This window comes from Mus pahari, chromosome 8 (genome assembly GCF_900095145.1).
Source record: "Mus pahari chromosome 8, PAHARI_EIJ_v1.1, whole genome shotgun sequence".
NCBI classification, from domain to species: Eukaryota; Metazoa; Chordata; class Mammalia; order Rodentia; family Muridae; genus Mus; species Mus pahari.
The window spans coordinates 56217555-56236699 of NC_034597.1; the positions used below are offsets into that span (position 1 = coordinate 56217555).

General features: G+C 42.6%; 2 protein-coding genes across 3 annotated transcripts in view; one reads left to right on the plus strand and one right to left on the minus strand.

The window, feature by feature from the left end:
- Window positions 1-12252, minus strand: part of Fzd3 (frizzled class receptor 3) — a 64496-nt gene extending 52244 nt beyond the window's left edge. Inside the window, exons 1-2 of the mRNA XM_021203562.2 lie at window positions 12133-12252; window positions 2681-3204 (exon numbers count right to left, since the gene is read on the minus strand). Coding sequence (XP_021059221.1) covers window positions 2681-2869 — 189 coding nt within the window. The 5' untranslated portion in view covers window positions 2870-3204; window positions 12133-12252. The remainder of the gene's footprint in view (window positions 1-2680; window positions 3205-12132) is intronic.
- Window positions 12253-16386: 4134 nt separating this feature from the next.
- The window catches only part of Fbxo16 (F-box protein 16), a 50964-nt gene continuing 48205 nt past the window's right edge, over window positions 16387-19145 (plus strand). For both annotated transcript variants that reach the window (XM_021203836.2, XM_029541718.1), the window contains exon 1: window positions 16387-16557. The gene's annotated coding sequence lies outside the window, so the exon portion shown is untranslated. The remainder of the gene's footprint in view (window positions 16558-19145) is intronic.

Genomic DNA, 19145 nt, shown 5'->3' on the forward strand with positions numbered 1-19145 from the left:
AAGAAGAAAAAGAAGAAGAAGAAGAAGAAAAAGAAAAAGAAAAAGAAAAAGAAAAAGAAAAAGAAAAAGAAAAAGAAAAAGAAAAAGAAAAAGAAGAAAGGCAAGCACATGCTCACAAGCAAGAAGAGAAATTAGGAATCCTTGTGTTACGAGGACCCTGAAACTGCAGCCACTGCCGAAAGCAGTTCAGCAGCTCCTCAAAACATTAAATGGCTTGATAAAACGTTTTTCTAGCAGTTTAAGACCCTAGTTCAGCCACACAGAGAAACACTGTCTCAAAAAATCATCCCCCAAACCCAAAACAACAACCACACAGTGCTAGTTTGATCCCCAGCACTAGGGAAACAGTGCATGAAACTCACACTCTCAAACTCTATCAACTAGTTTATCAGTGGCAACCCTACCCTGCTTTGACAGACATGAAATAAGCAACTTCTTCAGGGTTTCATCAAATCTTTGAAGCCTTCTCTTAAAAACTACTTCCCACTTATGGACTCTCCCTAGGTTATCAAATTCAAAGAGGCAGACCCAATGAAAATAAACTATGTGGGTTACTTGGGCATATTTGAGAAGGCAGAGAAAGCCTATCATGCCATCATTCTGAATGTCCCATGAGCCCAAGAGTAATGATGCAAGTCCATCCCTTACTAACAACTCTGACAAGTTAGAAACAGGATCAGGAACAGGATTCAAATTTGTACATCATGCATTTTACAGCTACTTACAAATCTCCCATTTAATCCTCACAAGCATGTCTAAGTTTTTTCACTTTTGTTGCCTAAGTTATGAAAACAAGATGTAGGAATGATGGCAATTTGTCCAAAGTCTTATACAGAGTCTAAGCAGCACCTAAGTTATACAGGCATCCTTATCATTTGTTTCCAAGGAAATTACAACTTGGCAGAGATACCAGATGTGACATTATTTCTAATTCAATCTTCAGCACATAGCAAAGACTACTACAACTATCATGCAGGAGCCAACTTATGGCCATCAGATAATATCCCTTTCATATATCCTAGTCTGATGGTCAAGGACAAATATTTCTCTTTATTAGTTAGACCTTTTATAGTCATAGGAAGAGCAGAAAATGTTTTGTTATAAAATGTTTTGTATTTGGATACTTTAACATGCCTGCTATACTTTGAAATACTATGAATAATGATCTTTCTACAAATTTTACCAGATTTATATGAACTTTATATGAACAGATTTATATAAGACTTTGAAGAAGTGAATATGTGTTTTACTGTAAAATGAAGAATCCCAAATGTAGGCTCTGAAACACTGTCACACTGATAAAAATATAAGGCATTATCCAAATTATATTACATGGTCATGCTAAGATTAGAGTATAGGTAGTCAGGGTGTGGTAGCATATGTCTTTAATCCCAGGACTCAGGAGGCAAAGGCAGATCTCCATGTCAGCCAGTGCTATATAGTGAGACATTGACTTACATAAATAAATAGCAAAAACCATCACTTAGAGAGTATTTAGTGTGTACTAAATATTCTATGGGCATATTGTAGTTTTGTACTATGAAATTTTGTGTAACTATCACTAACCTTATTTTATTGTTTTTTAAAGCATGGTTATACACAGCCCAGACTGGCCTCTACCTAATCCTATAGCAGAGAACTGTCATAAACTCGGGATCCTCCTGCCTCCACCTTCCATGTACTGGCTTATACTACCACCACCATCACCACCATCACCACCACCACCACCAGGCTACTGGTGTTACAAAAATCAAAGGAACTAGGTTGGCAAGGTTCACACAAACTGCCACAGTAACACCGCTTGAGTTCAGACACGAGGCTGCCGCGCTCCTAAGCCCATCTTCTTCATCGGACTTTTACTGCCTCCCTACCTCTACCTAGTAAATACATCTCTGTCCTCAAGTCTAAGACCACTACAGACACGTTAAACCTAAGATCAACCATATCCATCAACAGGACATAGTTTCTGAAGCAAAATTAAGAAGTACCTGAAAAGTAAGTACCTTCAAGTAAGGCAATAAATTTACACAGAATTTTGAACCATTAGGAACAATATTAGTATAACAAAACCTTTCTCATTGTTTGAAAGTTACTCTTAAATTGATGTGAACTTGACATGACCAGGAAATCATCTTGGATGTTAAGGGGTGTGTATGCGTTGGAGGAGGGAGACTGTAAACCTAAAGAACAAAAGAATTCAGCCTTAAAACATTACATATGTGAGGTGGTGGTAACATATACTGGGTAAAAAGAGGCAGGCTGAACTGAGTTCAAGGCTAGCCTCGTCTGAGTTCCAGGACAGCCAGGGCTACACAAAGAAACCCTGTCTTAAAAAACAAAACAAATCACATTATATTCCATACTCAGCTACTGAACGTTATGTAATATTATTATTCTCTGCTATCTATATAAAGTTATTTATTAGTTAAATAACAGAGATGTAATCTCTGAAGAGGCATCATCATCCATGTTTCTATATATAAAAACATTTCTAAAAATAAATTCAGGAGGAGAACCTCTTTAAACACAAATTCTTCAATCTATTTTAGTATGACCCAAACTATATAAATTTGTATATGTGTAAGATAACATTTAGAACAGCACTATTAACCTATTATTTCTCTCAAACACATGAGGTGAGTCATACTGGAAGTACAGGTTACTTTCCCGAGTGTCTTACCTCCATTGCTAAAGCTGCAGTCTGTTGGTCATAATGGTTCAGAAGATTAGGCATGAAGGTAGTATTGTAAGGCAAATCTTGGCACATCCTCAAGGTTATAGGTTCACAAGAAAACAAACTGTGCCCACCTATCTGCCCCAGAAACACAGTCAAGAGCCAAAGATAAAAGACAATCCAGCTCACAGCCATTCTTCCTGGATCAGAATGAGGCTCGGACGACCAGCTCTACACAAGATGTGTTTTAGATCAGTACATGCCTGCAGGTCTCAGCTTGAAAGTACCCCTTCTGTATCTGTTAGGCTCCTCAGTTTAAAAACTCCCTGTACTGTCAAAGAACTGTTAACCTGGTCTCACAAAGGGCATTTGTTTTTGGTTTCACAATATGGGAAAATGACATCATCTTGTATCTTCTTTTCATTTTATTACATTGGGCACATCTGGCCAGCATATCAACTTGATCAACCGCATTCCCAAATCACAGATTCCATCTTAGGAGGAGAGTGATTTCTTTCTTGTTGAAATATCTGAAAAATATTGAAAATGGGAAAGTTAATCACTTCCTAAAATACTGCAAACTTAACATTAAAATATCTGGTGAGACATCATACTGATTTAAAATAGAAAATACAAGGGTATTCACAAAGTAACAGTTTTCTATTTTATCATAGATGATATATATGCATATGTATATATTCACACACACTAAAAATAGTCCTTAAATAATATTTATAATTATATATATGTAAAGATTTATTTATTTTATGTATATGAGTACACTGTAGCTGTCAGACACACCAGAAGAGGGCATCTGATCCCATTACAGATGGTTGTGAGTCACCACATGGTTGCTGGGAATTGAACTCAGGACCTCTAGAAGAGCAGCCAGTGCTCTTAACCGCTGAGTCATCTCTCCAGCCCTATAATTATATTTTTATATTCTAAGTTACATATATAACACATGGCAGAGAATTCTGTCACAAGTTACAATTGATCCATTTCAAATGTCTTTTCCATTGTCCCAAACTGTGTTTAAATGATACTTGTTGTAAAATAGATTATGGAATTTCAAATTTATTTGACATGTTTTGGTAGCTGGCAGTACATTTTTATATTAACTGACTTGATAGAAAGCAGCTATAAAAGGTCTAGAACAAGATTAAAGCTTATTAATGCTACATTGTGAATACTGTCATTTAACCCATATTTTTCTTTCCTGAAAATTATTTACACATTACTTCTTGAACATGAGAATCTACAAGTAAATTATGAGATAATGTATATAAAAAAAAAGTAGCATTCTGCATTAGGTGTTGGAGCACTGAATTGCAGTTGAAAAGGCCACCTCTATCAACCAATACTGAACTAACAAATAGAAGGTTCTAAAAGTATTACCATCCAGTTTTACCAACGCTGCATCATTTTAGATAACACAAAAATGTAATGCCATATTTATTCCCCTGGAATCTCAAACACATGACCAACAAATGGTCACCACAAGGCCTAGCTATGGAGAGTAGGGCTAGGAATGATTCCAAGTTAGTGGCGACTTCCTCTAATCTGCATGACTCCCCTGAAGAGAGAGACATTGCCTAAGGACCATTATCTAAGGAATAACTCCTAAAGATGGTCCTAGTTGCAAATGTCCTGTAAGTCAGGTCTTGAGAAATGCTATGCTAAAACAGAACAAGTAAAAGAAAAAGTACATCTATATATAATAACCTACAAGAAATTAAGAAGTAAATGGATATAAAAATAACCAATAGGGCTAAAGAGATAGTTAGGGGCTTAAGAACCCTTGTTGCTCTTGCAGAGGATTCAGGTTTGGTTTCCAGCACCCACATGGTAGTTTACAACTATCCATAACCCCAGTTCCAGGGGATCCAATGCCCTCTTCTGAGTGCCCCAGATATGCACATGGTGCATAGACATCATGCAGGCAACCTCATACATATAAAATATAATAATTAAAAAGAATACTAGAAAAAGTATCAAAGAACAAAAGAAATACATACATGGCCAATAAATGCATGAAGTGATGTTTAACTTCACTAATTAAAAAACTTCAAATAAAAAGGGCAAACGTAATTCTTCTGCCAATCCAATATATAAAAACAACAATGACAGAATGAAGTATGACATGGATTGTAGGGAAGAAATTATACTCAGCATTTCAAAATACTTGAGATAAGAATCTAAACTCGTTGGTACTTTTTAAAAAATGACTACTTATCGGGCTAGAGAGATGGTTCATGGTTAAAAAACACGTAATGTTCATCCAGAGAACCTCTGTCCAATTCCTGAGCTGCAGGCGGGTCACAAACATCTATGACTCCAATTCCAGGGGATTCAATACCCTCTTCTGGCTTCTTCAGGGACTGCAGGCACATGGTAGATAATTTTTTTTTTAAAGAATTACTTATTTATTTTATATGAGTACACTATTGTCTTCAGACACACCAGAAGAGGGCATCAGATCCCATTACAGATGGTTGTGAGCCACCATGTGGTTGCTGGGAATTGAACTCAGTACCTCTGGAAGAGGAGTTGGTGCTCTTACCCGCTGAGCCATCTCTCCAGCCCAGTAAATAATTTTTAATGACTTTCTATACCAAAAGATTTCAAATGGGCACAACTTGGTCCAGCAAACCTATTCATAATTTATTCCTGAAGGATACAAGTGCATGTGGTATACAACTGAAATATTAGCATAAGTAATTTATAACAACTAAAAAAAAAAAAACCTGAAATTAACCAAAAAAATTACCAATAGTAGTTTAGCTAAGGTGGTACAACACACGATGAACTATTCTATAGATACTAAAAAGATGAACATGACTAAGAGCACACTAGAGTGGTCCTGTGTACTCAACACCACAAAGACCTGTGTTCAATCCCTGACTCTATTCCTCCCTTCCAAAAGATGCACACTGATTGTATTTATTAACATAACAACATATGATAAGCAAAAAAATTAGGGTTGGAAAAATGCTCAGTAGGTAAAGCACTTGTGGTGTTAAGCATGAAGCACTGAGTTCAATTTCCAGAACCTAGATAAAGCCAGATACAATAACACATATTTGTACTCCCAGCACGCCGACAGGGAGAGGGGAGCACATACAGGAGAATCCCTGGAGGCCCAAGAGCCAACCAGCCTGGCATATACAGCAGTGAGCAAAACTGTTCAGTCTTCTGGTGGAAGGTAAAAACTGGTATCCAAAGTTGTCTTGACTGCCATGCATGTGCCATTCATGAGTACTCTTACATTTACACACTTAAATACATACTACACACACAAATGCACACTTGTTTCTTTAAGATAAGATCTCACTATCTGGCTCTAGCCAGACTTGAACTCACAGAAATCCACCTGCCTGTGCTTCCCAAGGACTGGGATTATATGTCACCACATACAACCTAATACAAAGATGTTTTTTAAGGGAGTTAAGAAATAGTATGCGTATATAACTAACTTGTCAGAAAAGCATATACACAAAACCCCAGCTATTACAGCCTGATGTCATGGCACATGCCTATAATCCCAGAACTCAGCAAAAGGATTACAAATGGAGAATAGTTTGGGCTACAAATTATGACCATCTTTAAAAGAGGAAGGGCATTTCAATTATTTAAAAATAATATAAGTGCCTTACGGAATTTTACGAAAGACCTGACTTTATATTACTTTGTGTATAAGGGACATAACTTCAAATCTACAAATGTGTGCTGAGTGGAGGACAAGAATAAACACTAGTTGAACAGTTTATTGGCTGGTAATTAAAGCAACAAGCCAAGGGATATGCTACGTGTATTACTGCAGGTAGTAAAAAAAAAAAAAAAATCAGAGGAGTGATAACTTAGTATAACTAAAATAGATTTTTCAGGCCAGCCAGCCAGCTCATCAGGTAAAAGCACTTGCCACTGGACCTGGCTGATAGGAGTTCAAGCCCCAGAAGTCACAGGGTAGAGAGGAAGGAGTAACTCACAAAAGTTACCCTCTGATCTCCACACGCATGTTGTCTCTCACACACACACTCACACACACACACACACACTAAAACACCAAACAAAATGACTATTTTGGTGGTGGTGGTGATGTCTGCTTTTTCCAGACAAGGTTTCTCTGTGTAACAACAGCCCTGGCTGTCCTGGAACTTGCTTTGTAGACCAGGCTGGCCTCAAATCCTCAGAGATCCTCCTGCCTCTGTCTCCTGAGTGCTGGGATTAAAGGCATGCACACAACACCTGGCAAAACTTGACTTTTTTAACACTGAAAAATTCAGGTTACCCATCAGCCCCAAAATGGTGTGTGTGCTTTAAAGCATCCTGTACACACTCCACATCACATTTGAACAGTGAATTACCTACACATATGTGCGTATACACACATATGCATTTGGGGGTAAGGTGTAGGCTCAGGTGCATTTCTCAGATGCATCTACATAGTTTTGCTGAGATGACCAAGTCTCTTACCAAGGGCCAGCTGGGCTGTCTTGTGAGCCAGTCTCAACAATCCACCTGCCTCTGAAGCTGGAATCAGACACATGCGTCTTCTACACAGGGCATTTTTTTTATGTATGTACCATGGATCAGGCCTCATTTGTGTATTTACTGAGTAACCATCTCTAGAGTCCCTGAAACACCTGATTCTAACCAGAATCAGGAGAAGGTGCCATTTTTTCTCAAGGTAGGCTCATCCATGGAAAAGCTCTAATCTAAAGATGAGTGAAATGTTGAAAGGCTGTCTTCCCAGGCTGGCTAACAAAGCCAGAACTGAACAACTCAGGTGGAAAAAGCAAGAAACAGGTAATTCTAACTGGAAAAGGTAAAATATAGCAACCCATTAAATAAAGGTTAAGGCTGTTGGAGGCAGTATTTTGATTACACTTTTTTTCTGGCAAGAACCTGTAGGATTCCAACAGAATAAAGAAGCCCGTTGAGCTAAGAGAAGGGATAGGCAGTTCTGGGCCTCAGAGTCCGAGCAAATGTGAATGCTATGACAGTGCACGCACTGAGTTAAGAGGCACTTGCACCTCTCCACAGAGCAATAGAAAATATTTGGAAAATCGATTGTCAGTGCTTGGTAACATTCTTGATTAGGGCTAGGGACACAGCTTGATGTTAAAGAGCTTTCCTGGCGTGTGTGAAGCCCTGTTTGAGTTCCTATACTAGGTGGGGCATGGGAAATGCTTGGAATGTATAAATTTTTAGTTTTATGAATGTACATCATTGGGAATCTGGTATTTTCCAATTATTGTCCATTTTGATGAAAAAAAGTAAAGGTCGTTAAAATTAACTGATCACATGATCTGAAGGACAGCAAGAAAAAGATGAATGAAATGTTGAAAGGCTGTCTTCCCAAGCTGGCTAGCAAAGCCAGAACCGAACAACGCAGGTGGGAAAGCAAGTGGATCCCAGATGCAACCATGGGGAAAGTGTGCACAAGGGGCACTCATTTATCAAGAAAAAAATGGCAACAAAAACTATGCTCATAAATGCTTCTGTATCACTTTCTCCACAGACAGCCCATCTCACTATTCTTAGTTTACATTTAATTTTGACACCCTGTAAATATAGGCAGTTCAGAAATTTCATCTGTATGTTGTAATGCTAGATACACTGGCTAACAGTGTGGAAAGCTAGGATGCTCCCATCCTCCAGACACATTGTTCAAGAATGCATTGTGAAGGATTAGCAATGGTTGCTTTAAGTCAGTCCCTCTGAAGGAAACCACTGTCTTTTTACAAAAATATTCCTACTACCTACTCCAGTATCACTTCCCTTTCCCTAAAGCCTAGTCAGTATTTGGCCTGCTATTTTCCATTTCTTACTGGGGGTTATATGTGTGCCTGCGCATGCCAGGTGTCTTCCTCTAGTGCCTTACACTTTTTTTTTTTTTTTTTTTTTTGAGACAAGGTTTTTCAATGAAACCAGGGCTCACCAACTGGCCAACTGGCTAGCCCTGGATTAGAAGACCTTCAAGCCCCCAGGATCTTTTTGTTTCCATTCTGACCAACATTGGGTTACAGGCACCCACTGCCACATAGGGCTTTTTAATGTGACTATGGAGAATCCAAACTCATGTCCTCATTCACACACAGCAAACATGTTATCAATGAAGCCACCTCCCCCGTCCTCTATATCATACAGTTAAAGAAAAAAATTCATCCTCACAAAACTGCCTCTTAGCTACTGCAAAAAATAAGTTTTTATAACATTATATTTAATTCATAGAATCTATATTTGTATTAATATCAGAGTAATTCTTTTCTGACTTTTTTTTTACTATAACAATCATTTTTTTTGTTTTTTGTTTTTTTTGTTTTTTTGCCTGAGGCAAGGTGTAAGCCAGCATCTCTTGTAGCTAAGGTTATCTATCATCTGACTCCTGGGCCTCCTGCCTCTCTCTCAAGTGCTACAATTACAGGGATGTGCTTTAGTGCCCATCACCTTTCTAATTTTTAAATTTCATTTAGCCATCTACTAATTACAATCATCTAATCTCTCATTGTGCTGAAAGTTATTGCTTAAAGAAATAGTACTTCTAGATTCAGAATTTAAAACAAATGGTAGGCACCAAATTTCAAACTAGTAAGCTCTGAAACTAAGACAAGCAAACAATGTTTCAAAATTAACCTGTGAATAAAACTCAAAATTCAAAGATCAATTCTGTACGCTTGGCTGGTTTTGTTTGCAGTACTAGTGACTGGCCTCAGTCTTGTGGATGCCAGGTAAGCGCTCTACCGCCTTGGGCTGGATCCCCAGTCCTAACGTTGAATAGAGGCTGGCAAAAAGAATAAATTAAATAAAGGTGGTCAGAGAACTCTGAGCTTGTGTGAGGAAATAGCAAGTCCTCGTGTTTTTCCCTTAGCAAGACCATATGCTTTGTGTGCTCTGAGTAAAGTACTGTTTTGGTGAGACATAATGAGGGGGAGACTGGACTGTGTTAAGCTCACTCCCTGAGCTATAGTCTTCAAAAGCTTCATTTATAGTGCATTCCAGGGATGCACTGAAGCTAGTGGCTCCCAGAGTGATAAACTAGAAATTGGAGAGGAAGACCATATCTGAAACAGCAGCTAAGTCTCTGTGAGCCGATGAAGAGTTGCTATTCCCAGCCGTACAAGGACCACCACTGAAAACTCTCCTTTTCTTTCCTCAGAACCTTACTGTATCTCTCTCTCTCTGCCCAGATCTCTACTGAATGAAGATAACGATGTGCTAAGAACTGCTGCCTACCACCTGCCTCCTAAGAACAATCAATATACCAATATGCTCAGAAGGCTTGGGTTTTTTTGTTTGTTTGTTTGTTTTTTGAGAAAAGGTTTCTCTATGAAGTCCTGGGTGAAACCAGGCCAGCCTTGAACTCACAGAGATCCACCTTTAAGTGATGGGACAAAAGGTGTGTGCCACCACACCTGATTTCACGCTCACAAGTTTTACATACAAAATCATTGTAGAGTTTTAGTAACAAACTAATATAAAACATAAGTTGGGTAGATTCCCAACCCCCAGAGGTTAAGCAGGGAAACACTCTTTTGTAAGCAGAACACCCCTCCTCTCTTCTTCCTACACAATAAAGGTTTCATGCTGCATTGTACAAAGACTTACACTGTATTAGACACATCACTATTAAATTCCTCTCAACCCTTTCTATTTCAAATATCTCAAGCATGGAATTAAAACAAGACAAAACAAAACAACCATCCACTTGAAGACCCAAAACAAAATAAAGTTCATAGAAATCCGGGGTGGGGGGAGGGACAAGGAGGCCACAGTCACTTTTTCTTCCATTAATGGAACCTTACTAGCCTTTTAAGAGATGAGAAACACATTATTACTAGACAAAAGAAAAAAACAGGAAAGATGAAAGAGAATTCTAGACTTTATTTAAAAATATGCCTATTTTCCTAACAGTTTCAAAGCATTTGGGGGCAGATGGATCAACACTACGCACTGTTTTACTAAGTCTAGGGAGGCACGGTAGGAGCTGCAACCGGGTTATAGTTTATCTCGGCTTTATCCTTCCAAATATTTACACTCCTTTCCCTGGCTCCTTAATCCTGAATCTTTTTACCTTCATGCTGTGGTTCAAGTAAAAGTGCTGTTTCCCAGGGGGTGGGGGGTTGGGACACTGATTTGTTTAAAGGTAAAGATAGAATGTAAAATCTTATTGCCTCCTTTCTTTTTGAGAAAGTGGTCCACTACACAGCCTATTCTGGCCTATAACTTTCTGTGATTCTCTTGCTTTAGTTCCCGATTACTCAAATTACAGGCATGAGCCATTATCATGCACAACTTGAGTACCCGCTTCTTAATACACAACTCAGGATTTATCTAGTCCTCTTCTAGTCCACTATACCCAGTAGACCACCGAGGACCAAAGCAGGCTGAGAAGGGAGGTGGCATCCTTAAGCCCAACTGGGCTTTGTTTCCTTGCTCTCATGTACTGGTTTTGCAAAGCAACCCAATTCCCATCAACAAACATTCTGGATGTACTGTAGGACTTTCCTACCGTGAGATTTAAGCTGGTGCATCTGTTCGGCAGTCTGAGAAATTCAGAAGGGAGCTAAAAATTGTGATTCTTTCTATCACTGGGTGAAAACCCAGACCTCTCGAGATGGTTTTCAACTTTAAGTCTCTTCTGCCTAATTAATGGCATGCGCTTTTGTTCTTTTTCTACCCACAAAAGGGAAAGAATAGGAAAAGGGAGGAGAAAAGAAAATGAAAAAGCCCTCTCCCCTTCCCTTGAGGAAGTCCCTACCTCCAAGAGTCCCACTATGTGAAAAGCCTATGGGATGTTTACAACCTTAACATTACCCGCATCTCGGTGCCTTTATTCCAGAGGCTAGGAATTCACCGCCGCATCCCAGGGCAAATCCGCCGACCCCGAGTCCCCACCGCGGGGGTAACTGGGGAGCGTGCGGCGCTGGGAGCCTCCGACTTTGCAAACTGATGGGCAGCAGGGGACAACTTTTGGGCGCTGGGTGTCAGGGGTCGGCGGGGGGCTGCAGGGAAACAGCGGCGCCGGAGCCCGGCGCATCGTCCTCCCGCCCACGCCCCCGCGGCGCCGAGCGCAGAAACCGGCTGGGGCCGGCCTCGCTCCCCGCAGGCGACCGGCGCGGGGACCCGCCGCGTCCACACTCGCACAGGTTGCCCGGCGCGGGCGGGACGTACCGGCCCCGCCGCTTTCCCAGGGCATCCTCGCTAAGCGCGGCCACGGCCCCGAACTCCGCGCTGCCCACTCCGACCCCGCTCGGGCCCGGCCGCTCGCCAGCCGCAGCTCCGCGCCCGCCTCGGCAGCGCCGGCCTCGGGCTTTTGTTCGGCCGCGACGCGAGCAGCGAGCGCCGCCTGACGAGGGGCTGCCGGGCTGGGGCAGGCGCCTCGGCGCTCTCCATACGCACCGCTCCTCTCCCTCCCTCCCGGCCCCGGAGGAAACGTCGGCCGCAGGACTCACCTCACCGCCGGCCTCCGGGCTCTCCCGGGCAGCGCCGCTGGCCCCCCAGGCGGCCGCGCGTCCCTCAGGTCCCCCGAGCGGCCGAGGACCGCCGGCGCGCCAAGCCTTCGCGAGCGTCGAGGCGCGCGGCCCGGGGAGGGAGGTGCGCGTGCACGTGCCGCGCATGCGCGCTGCGCCCAGCCTCCTAGCCTGCTCCTGGCTGGGCAGCGCTGACCCGCTTCGTTGTTCTCAGCCTGGCGTCCTAGGTGATCGTGACGTCTTGAGCTGCCGCGCGTCGGTTTGGTGGTTCCCAGCGTTGGAAGCATTCATCTGACATGTGCCCAGTCCTTCCTGCAAAGTCTGCCTGAGCCAAGTTCTCAGTGCGGTTCCACCAACACTGGTTCTCTAAGAGCCAGTGTGCCAACCTCGGACCTCGGGGACCCACGGTGAAGGGTAGTGCCGCGCACAGGTAGCAAGGGACACCCGGCCTGTTGCAACGCTGCACTCTGACCGGCGAAGCAGGTGCACGCTTCGCGCCCTCTCCACTGAGACCTTACTATAAACAGGCGGAGCTCACACCTCATCTACTTAGAGGGCTCCCCACCCCCTTTGCTATATGCACGACTTGAGGAGCTGAAAGATTCCTTAGAGGTTATCTAAACAGTTTTATTTTTTCCCAACAAGGAGAAGAACGCTCAGAAAGGTTGGCTGTCTTTCTTAAAGTCACACAGCATTTTAATGGAAGAGCCTGGATTCAATTAATCGTGATTGCGTTTCTCTTTGGTACAGGGTTTTACCTATCTTTCTTTTTGTCCATCTTCAATTTAGAGTCCATGGTTTCATTTGGTTCTCTTGGTAGTTCATAGGACTTACAGCAACATCGGCCCTATTGCAAGTGATTGTACTTGACACTACTGACCCTTATGTTTATAAATGGCTAAGATGATAACATATGGACTGAAGATACAGTCCTGTTTTGTTTGCTATACAAGCAGAAGAACCTGAGTTACATCCCCAGAACCCCCCACACACAAAAAAAAGTCAGTCCTAATAGCAGGTGCTTGTGGTCCCAGTGCCGGGGAGGTGGTGCCAGGGTGATTCCTGGGGCTAGCTAGTCACTCAGCCTAGCCCATTTGGTGAATTCCCAGGTCAGTGAAAAATTTGTCTCAAAAAACTAGGTGGAGAGCAACTGACTAACACATCTGTAGTTGACCTCTGGCCTATAGGTTTACAGAGAGAGACAGCAACGCAGAGACAACAAGAGACAGAGAGACAGATACAATTTGTAAAAGGTTCTCAAGTAATTTAGTGAATACAGAAAAGTCTTGTGCTCAGGTCAGTCTCACATCAGAATGGACAGAATTGACAGAATTGATAGACCAGCGTGATAGCTAAGATCTGAAACAGCAATTTCCACTTTCCTTATTGACACTTGTGCAGCAAGACTTTAAAGGACAATAATATTGATTCTTAGGGCCATCCCAAGCAAATCAGCATGTCCCAGGGACCCAGTGGTCTCTCTCTCTCTCTCTCTCTCTCTCTCTCTCTCTCTCTCTGTTTTTCGAGACATGGTTTCTCTGTGTAGCTTTGGCTGTCCTGGAACTCACTCTGTAGACCAGGCTGGCCTCAAACTCAGAAATTCACCTGCCTCTGCCTCCCAAGTGCTGGAATTAAAGGCATGCGCCACCACGCCCAGCCAGTGTTGTCTCTTGATGAGAGTAAATGAAGAGGCAGGTGGTATACGGGGGCAGAGGGGAAACTTTGTGATAGCTTTATGTATTGCTAGATCCCCATTACTAAGGCACTGGAAATGTGCTTGCAAGAGCCTTCTTACTCAGTGTATACATCACGCTATAAAAACAGAGGCCACACCACTGCTCACATCAGCAGGTGGGAATGACACAGACACAATTACAAATATATCAACATCGTCAGGTCCCATAAATAAATACAATACTTAGCAGAAAAGGAAACTGCTATATGTAAGTGGTGGGACATCTTTAAAAACTGGCAAGAATAAATCACTTGTAAGAGTGAACATACATATAATGAAACTGTCAAAAAAGGAACTAGTAGGCGGTGCACAAATGGTTTTCTAGACATAGAGAGGACAATGGGATCTGTGTGCAGAAAGGGCTACTACATGCATGTCTGGTAAACACAAAGAGAGGGAGAGAGAGGGAAGGAGAGAGAGAGAAAGAGAGGAAGAGAGAGAAAGAGAGAGAGAAGAGCACGCATATTGGTGGAAACATCTTTGTGGAGATACAAGTATTTGTTATAAAATCTCTAAGCTTTTTTTTATGTGTGATATGTTCCACATAGAAGTAATAGAAGTAATGTCAAAGTATCACAAGACACTGGTCTATGTGTGCCTGTTCCTTAGGAACACAGTGGGAATGGGGTGACTCACAAGGAATACAGTGGGAACGGGGTGACTCATTCCCCTTTAGGGGAGCAGTCAATTGGAAGAGCTGTAGGACATGAGGAGACCCAGAAGGTGCTGTTAAGAGCAGAGACGAAGGGGATCCTCTATGAGGAATGGAAACATTCAGAGCCCATGGGGATAACTCCAGATGCTTTCTAGGTCCCATCTCCCTCTCCTTCCATGTTGTAACCACTAATAGAAAGTCTTTAACAAGCAGGAACTTCACAGAGAGACTCAGCCACCTAGGCATTGTTAAAACTGGTCCCTTGCTGGATGAACCCGTTTTTTGAAACCATAAATGTTAACTGGTAATGCATGGTAATTTAGTATGACATCTTTACCTGCCTCCCCCAGGCCACCCCCTCACATCCCCAAAGGCTTTGTCTATTCATTTACATACAAGCTGGTCATTTGGAAAAACCACTAAGTTGGAATCCAGACAACCTAGGTTCTCATTTCAGCTTGGCCACTTACTGATCCACTGTTAACTTAGGAAAAGCGCCAACCTCCATGAGATTCACTGTCCCCTTTTCATTCAAATGGAAGATATGCAAATGCTGCCTATTTAAAAATAAATAAATAAATGAAACGGAAGGCTGGCAAAATGGCTCATAGGTAAAGGCATTTGGTGGCAAGCCTTGTGACCTGAGTTTGAGCCCTGGACCTACATGGTACAGAGAATCAGCTCCTGAAAGTTGTTTTCTGACCTCTACACATGGCACACACAGGCTAACACTCAAACATAGATACACATATGTAAATAAACCTAAATTTAAAACTACACTATTTTATTTTATTTTATTTTTTTACACTATTTTAAAAAATGATGAAACATGTAGGATCTGTAGGACTGCTTAAGTAGGCGGTGTCTGTGGTTTTAGTACGCAAAGATAGTTTGGAAAGTTGTTGTGTTTGTTTTAGGTACTGGGGTTATGTTTTGGTTTACTGCTGCTTATCAAAACTGCTTTGCACTGTTTACACGAGCATGGGATTTTGAACTTTTTGGAATTCTCCAGAACTTGTTATCACAGCTACTGGATCCCTGGGCTTTAAAAGTTGGTTATTTGCACATTACACTGTTCAGTTTCTCTCATTAGATTTCTCTTATGTTTTAGACAGGGTTTTGGAGTTCTGGCTAGTGTCCAACTCCCTTTGTAGCCAGAGCTTTCCTAGGAACCCTGACCCTCTTTCCTCCACCTCCGTAGTGCTAGGATTGCAGGCTTGAGCCACCATGCCCGCCTTCAGATTTCTTTCTTTCTTTCTTTCTTTCTTTCTTTCTTTCTTTCTTTCTTTCTTTCTTTCTTTCTTTCTTTCTTTCTTTTTTAATCCTTGAATTCTCTGGTTCTCACAACAAGGTGGGTGTTCAATACATTTAGCTAATTAAATGTGACTGGGTCTTAAAAGCTAAATTCAGAGTTATTCTTATAAGGTCATGCCATCTGCTGGTTCCCTGGCGTATCTGTCACTCGGCTTGGGGCAGTTCCCCCACGACCTCCCTTCCCCTCTGCAGGTGCTTTTTTCCCATCTGACCCGTGGCCAATTTTTATTTCCTCCGTCTGGGCAGACTTAAAACCTGGCACAATGGAGTTTGCGTTTCGGAGCTCCCAAGTGACCAGAGCAACACAACTGAGCATGCTCGGTCGCGAAGAGCTGTTTTGGAACACAAATGCAGCGAGTCTTGAAGGAAGGTTTATCAAGGCTGCTGGTTTCAGGATTGGATACAGCTTCCTCCAAGAATTTTATCAAGATGTTACAGCTCCTCCCACTCACCCGACTGCCACACTTTCTCCTTTTATCTCTGTGCCCAATTTTGGAGCCAGCCTTCCTTGGATGCCCTGACCAATCAAGAGTCCACACATTGTTGCCTAAGAGACCCCGGATGCCAGCGACAGGATTTATAGATGGCGATTGGACTGCTGGAAGCGGTGAGGTGGGGGCTAAAAGGAGTCAAAGAAAGCTGCCCTAGCCCAACGATAGCAACCCCAGAACCAGAGGCTTGAAGAAGGAAGCCAGCTGCTGAGGTGAGCAGTGGGTAGAGCAAGAAAAAACATGGAGATTCTGAGAGAGCTCCCCAGCTTCCCAAAAGCTTGCCGGGACTCCTGGGGATTAAAGTGCATTGCGGTTTCAATGGCTGCTTCACACCTCTGCAATTAACATCCAACAATTACAGCGCAGGTCAAGCAGTAGCTTTGAGAGCCATGCATTACAGTGCTTATTTAGGTTTTAACTATTTGAATATAGGGTGAATTCGTATTTAAACCTACCCACCCTCTATTTCTGATACTGTGTGAGATCCCCTTTGTCTGGTGATATCACAGTGTACTGTGGGAGAATTGTGTGTTAGCAGAGAAACTAATCCTCGTCTTCGTGGTAACCTCTAAATAAAACCCTGACAACACCGAGTGTTTCCTCTGTGCCAGGATCAGCATGTTCTGAGTTTCCGTGTGCAGCCCCACAAGGTTTAATCCTCAAACTCCCCTTCCCCATGCTCCACCAGGACATTTTTTCCCTTCCGTTGAATAACATTTATTGAGCATCTACTATGTACGACTGTGATCAGAGTTTAAATGAGCAGTGACAGAATACACGAGTCCCAAAGCATCAGGACCTCATGCCACCATCCTTACAGTGGTCAGGCTGTCGTCAGTGGATCTGGACAGAGCACAGGAAAGGGGGGCACTAGGCTGAAATAGTTACATTGAGTTGACCCAGGCTTCGAGTTGAGGAATTGGAATTCCAGTCATTAGTAAGATGAGAAGGTTTGGCAGCACAGACCCTGCAAGAGGCAGGTAGGTAGGTGGATCTTTGTTAGTTAAAAGCTAGCCCGGTCTCCATTGCCAAGTTCCAGGCCAATCGGGGGTATGAGGCAGACTCTATCTCAAAACAAAAACAAAATCGAGACAGAACAAAATGAAACTTAGGGCTTGGAGTATCCAATACTTGGTAGGATGCTTGTCCAGCATGCATGAAGCCAGAACGCAACTCTGCATAAATCAGGCACATGGTGAACACTACGATCTAGAACTTGAGAGAAGCAGGCAAAGGGCTCAGAAGTTTAAGGTCATCCTTGACTACAGAAGCAGGTTTGAGGCCTGCCTGGGATAGAGCCTTAGTAAAATTATTGTGTAATGGGGATGGTGTGAACAATGGCTCAGAAGATTCAAGAAGGTCAGACCAGAGGCATGTGGCGACTGGGACCTCTGCTTGCGTGTTGAACATGAGCCTGGAGCCATACGTAGGGGGTGAGAACCCTGGGCCTTCTTCCTACAGTTTTATCCCAAGGAATAAGAAACATAATGGCAGACAGCCATTAAAAGGAAAGGAAGTCATATGTACCTGCAGCTTGTATCTGTGGACAAGGATGAGACAGTCTTTGCTTTCTTGACAGGATGCAATTATTTCTTGTGTGTGTTGTGTGAGCACTTCTGTGTTTTGAATAGTAGCCAGTAGTCTATTTGTGATCTTGTGTATGCATACAAACTATGCACACTGTTCATTTTCTGGGATTGAGGGAGGAGGGAAAAGAATCAGAAAAGGAGAATTACAAAAGATAGATAAGACATCCCCACTGGCATGTTTCTCCATGACTGTCACCAAGAGTAGTGCCTCCTGGCTAACCCCACCTCCTGGAAACCACCACTGCTTTGAAGAAAGCCTAATCTAAAGTGGTTTTCAGACCCAAGGAACCAGGTGGAAGAAAACAGCCTGGGCAGACCCTTAGGGTGTCTTTGAGAAAAGCTACTTTGGCTTCATTCAGAAATGGTACCTAGAATACATCAAATGGCTTTCCACACTCGCTGGGAAGCACAGGAGCTTCTCAGCTTAACACAGAGATTTCTTAACCTGGGGGAAGCAGAATTCTAGCTTCCTGTGTATTTTCCTAGGAAGAGATGCATAGATTTTTTTTTTTTTTATCCCGGCGGCATTATGATTTTTAAACCAGTTACTGTCTTAAAGGAAGAAGAAGGGGGGCTGGGCACGGTGACAAACTCTAGTAATCAGAGCACTGGGAAGATGGAGGTGGTGGGATCTTGAGTTTGAGGGCAGCCTGGACTACAGTAGGTCCCTGTCTTGAGATAAAAAACAACAAACAGTATACAATTTTACCTGGACAGATATGAACTAGGTGGCGTTGCTTTGTATCTGTGGTCTGCCTGCTTACCTGTGTGTGTATCTCTGGCTGCTAGTTAATCATGCTGCAATCAAAGCATTCCCTGTGCCTTTTGTAACCTGCTTAAAAATGTAGTGACTTGGACATTAGGAGCTGAGAAAGGCCCAAAGGCTAATCTGAGCCCCTTCATTCCAGAGCTTCAGTGGCAGGACCATGGAAAGGTGTTGACTATTGAACACTTCTCAACATTGTTCATTTATAGAGTCGTCTCAGCCACAGTTCTACTTGTGTGTGCAAACCCATCTTTGGGGTTGGGGGGAAGGTAGAAACACTGAGGGCAGGCACTGACACTACTGTCCATTGTAAAATATTCCACCATGGGGGTTGGTGAGATGGCTCAGCAGGTAAAAGCATACGACTGTTCTTCCAAAGGTCCCGAGTTCAAATCCCAGCAACCCCATGGTGGCTCACAAGCATCCGTAAGGAGATCTGACTCTC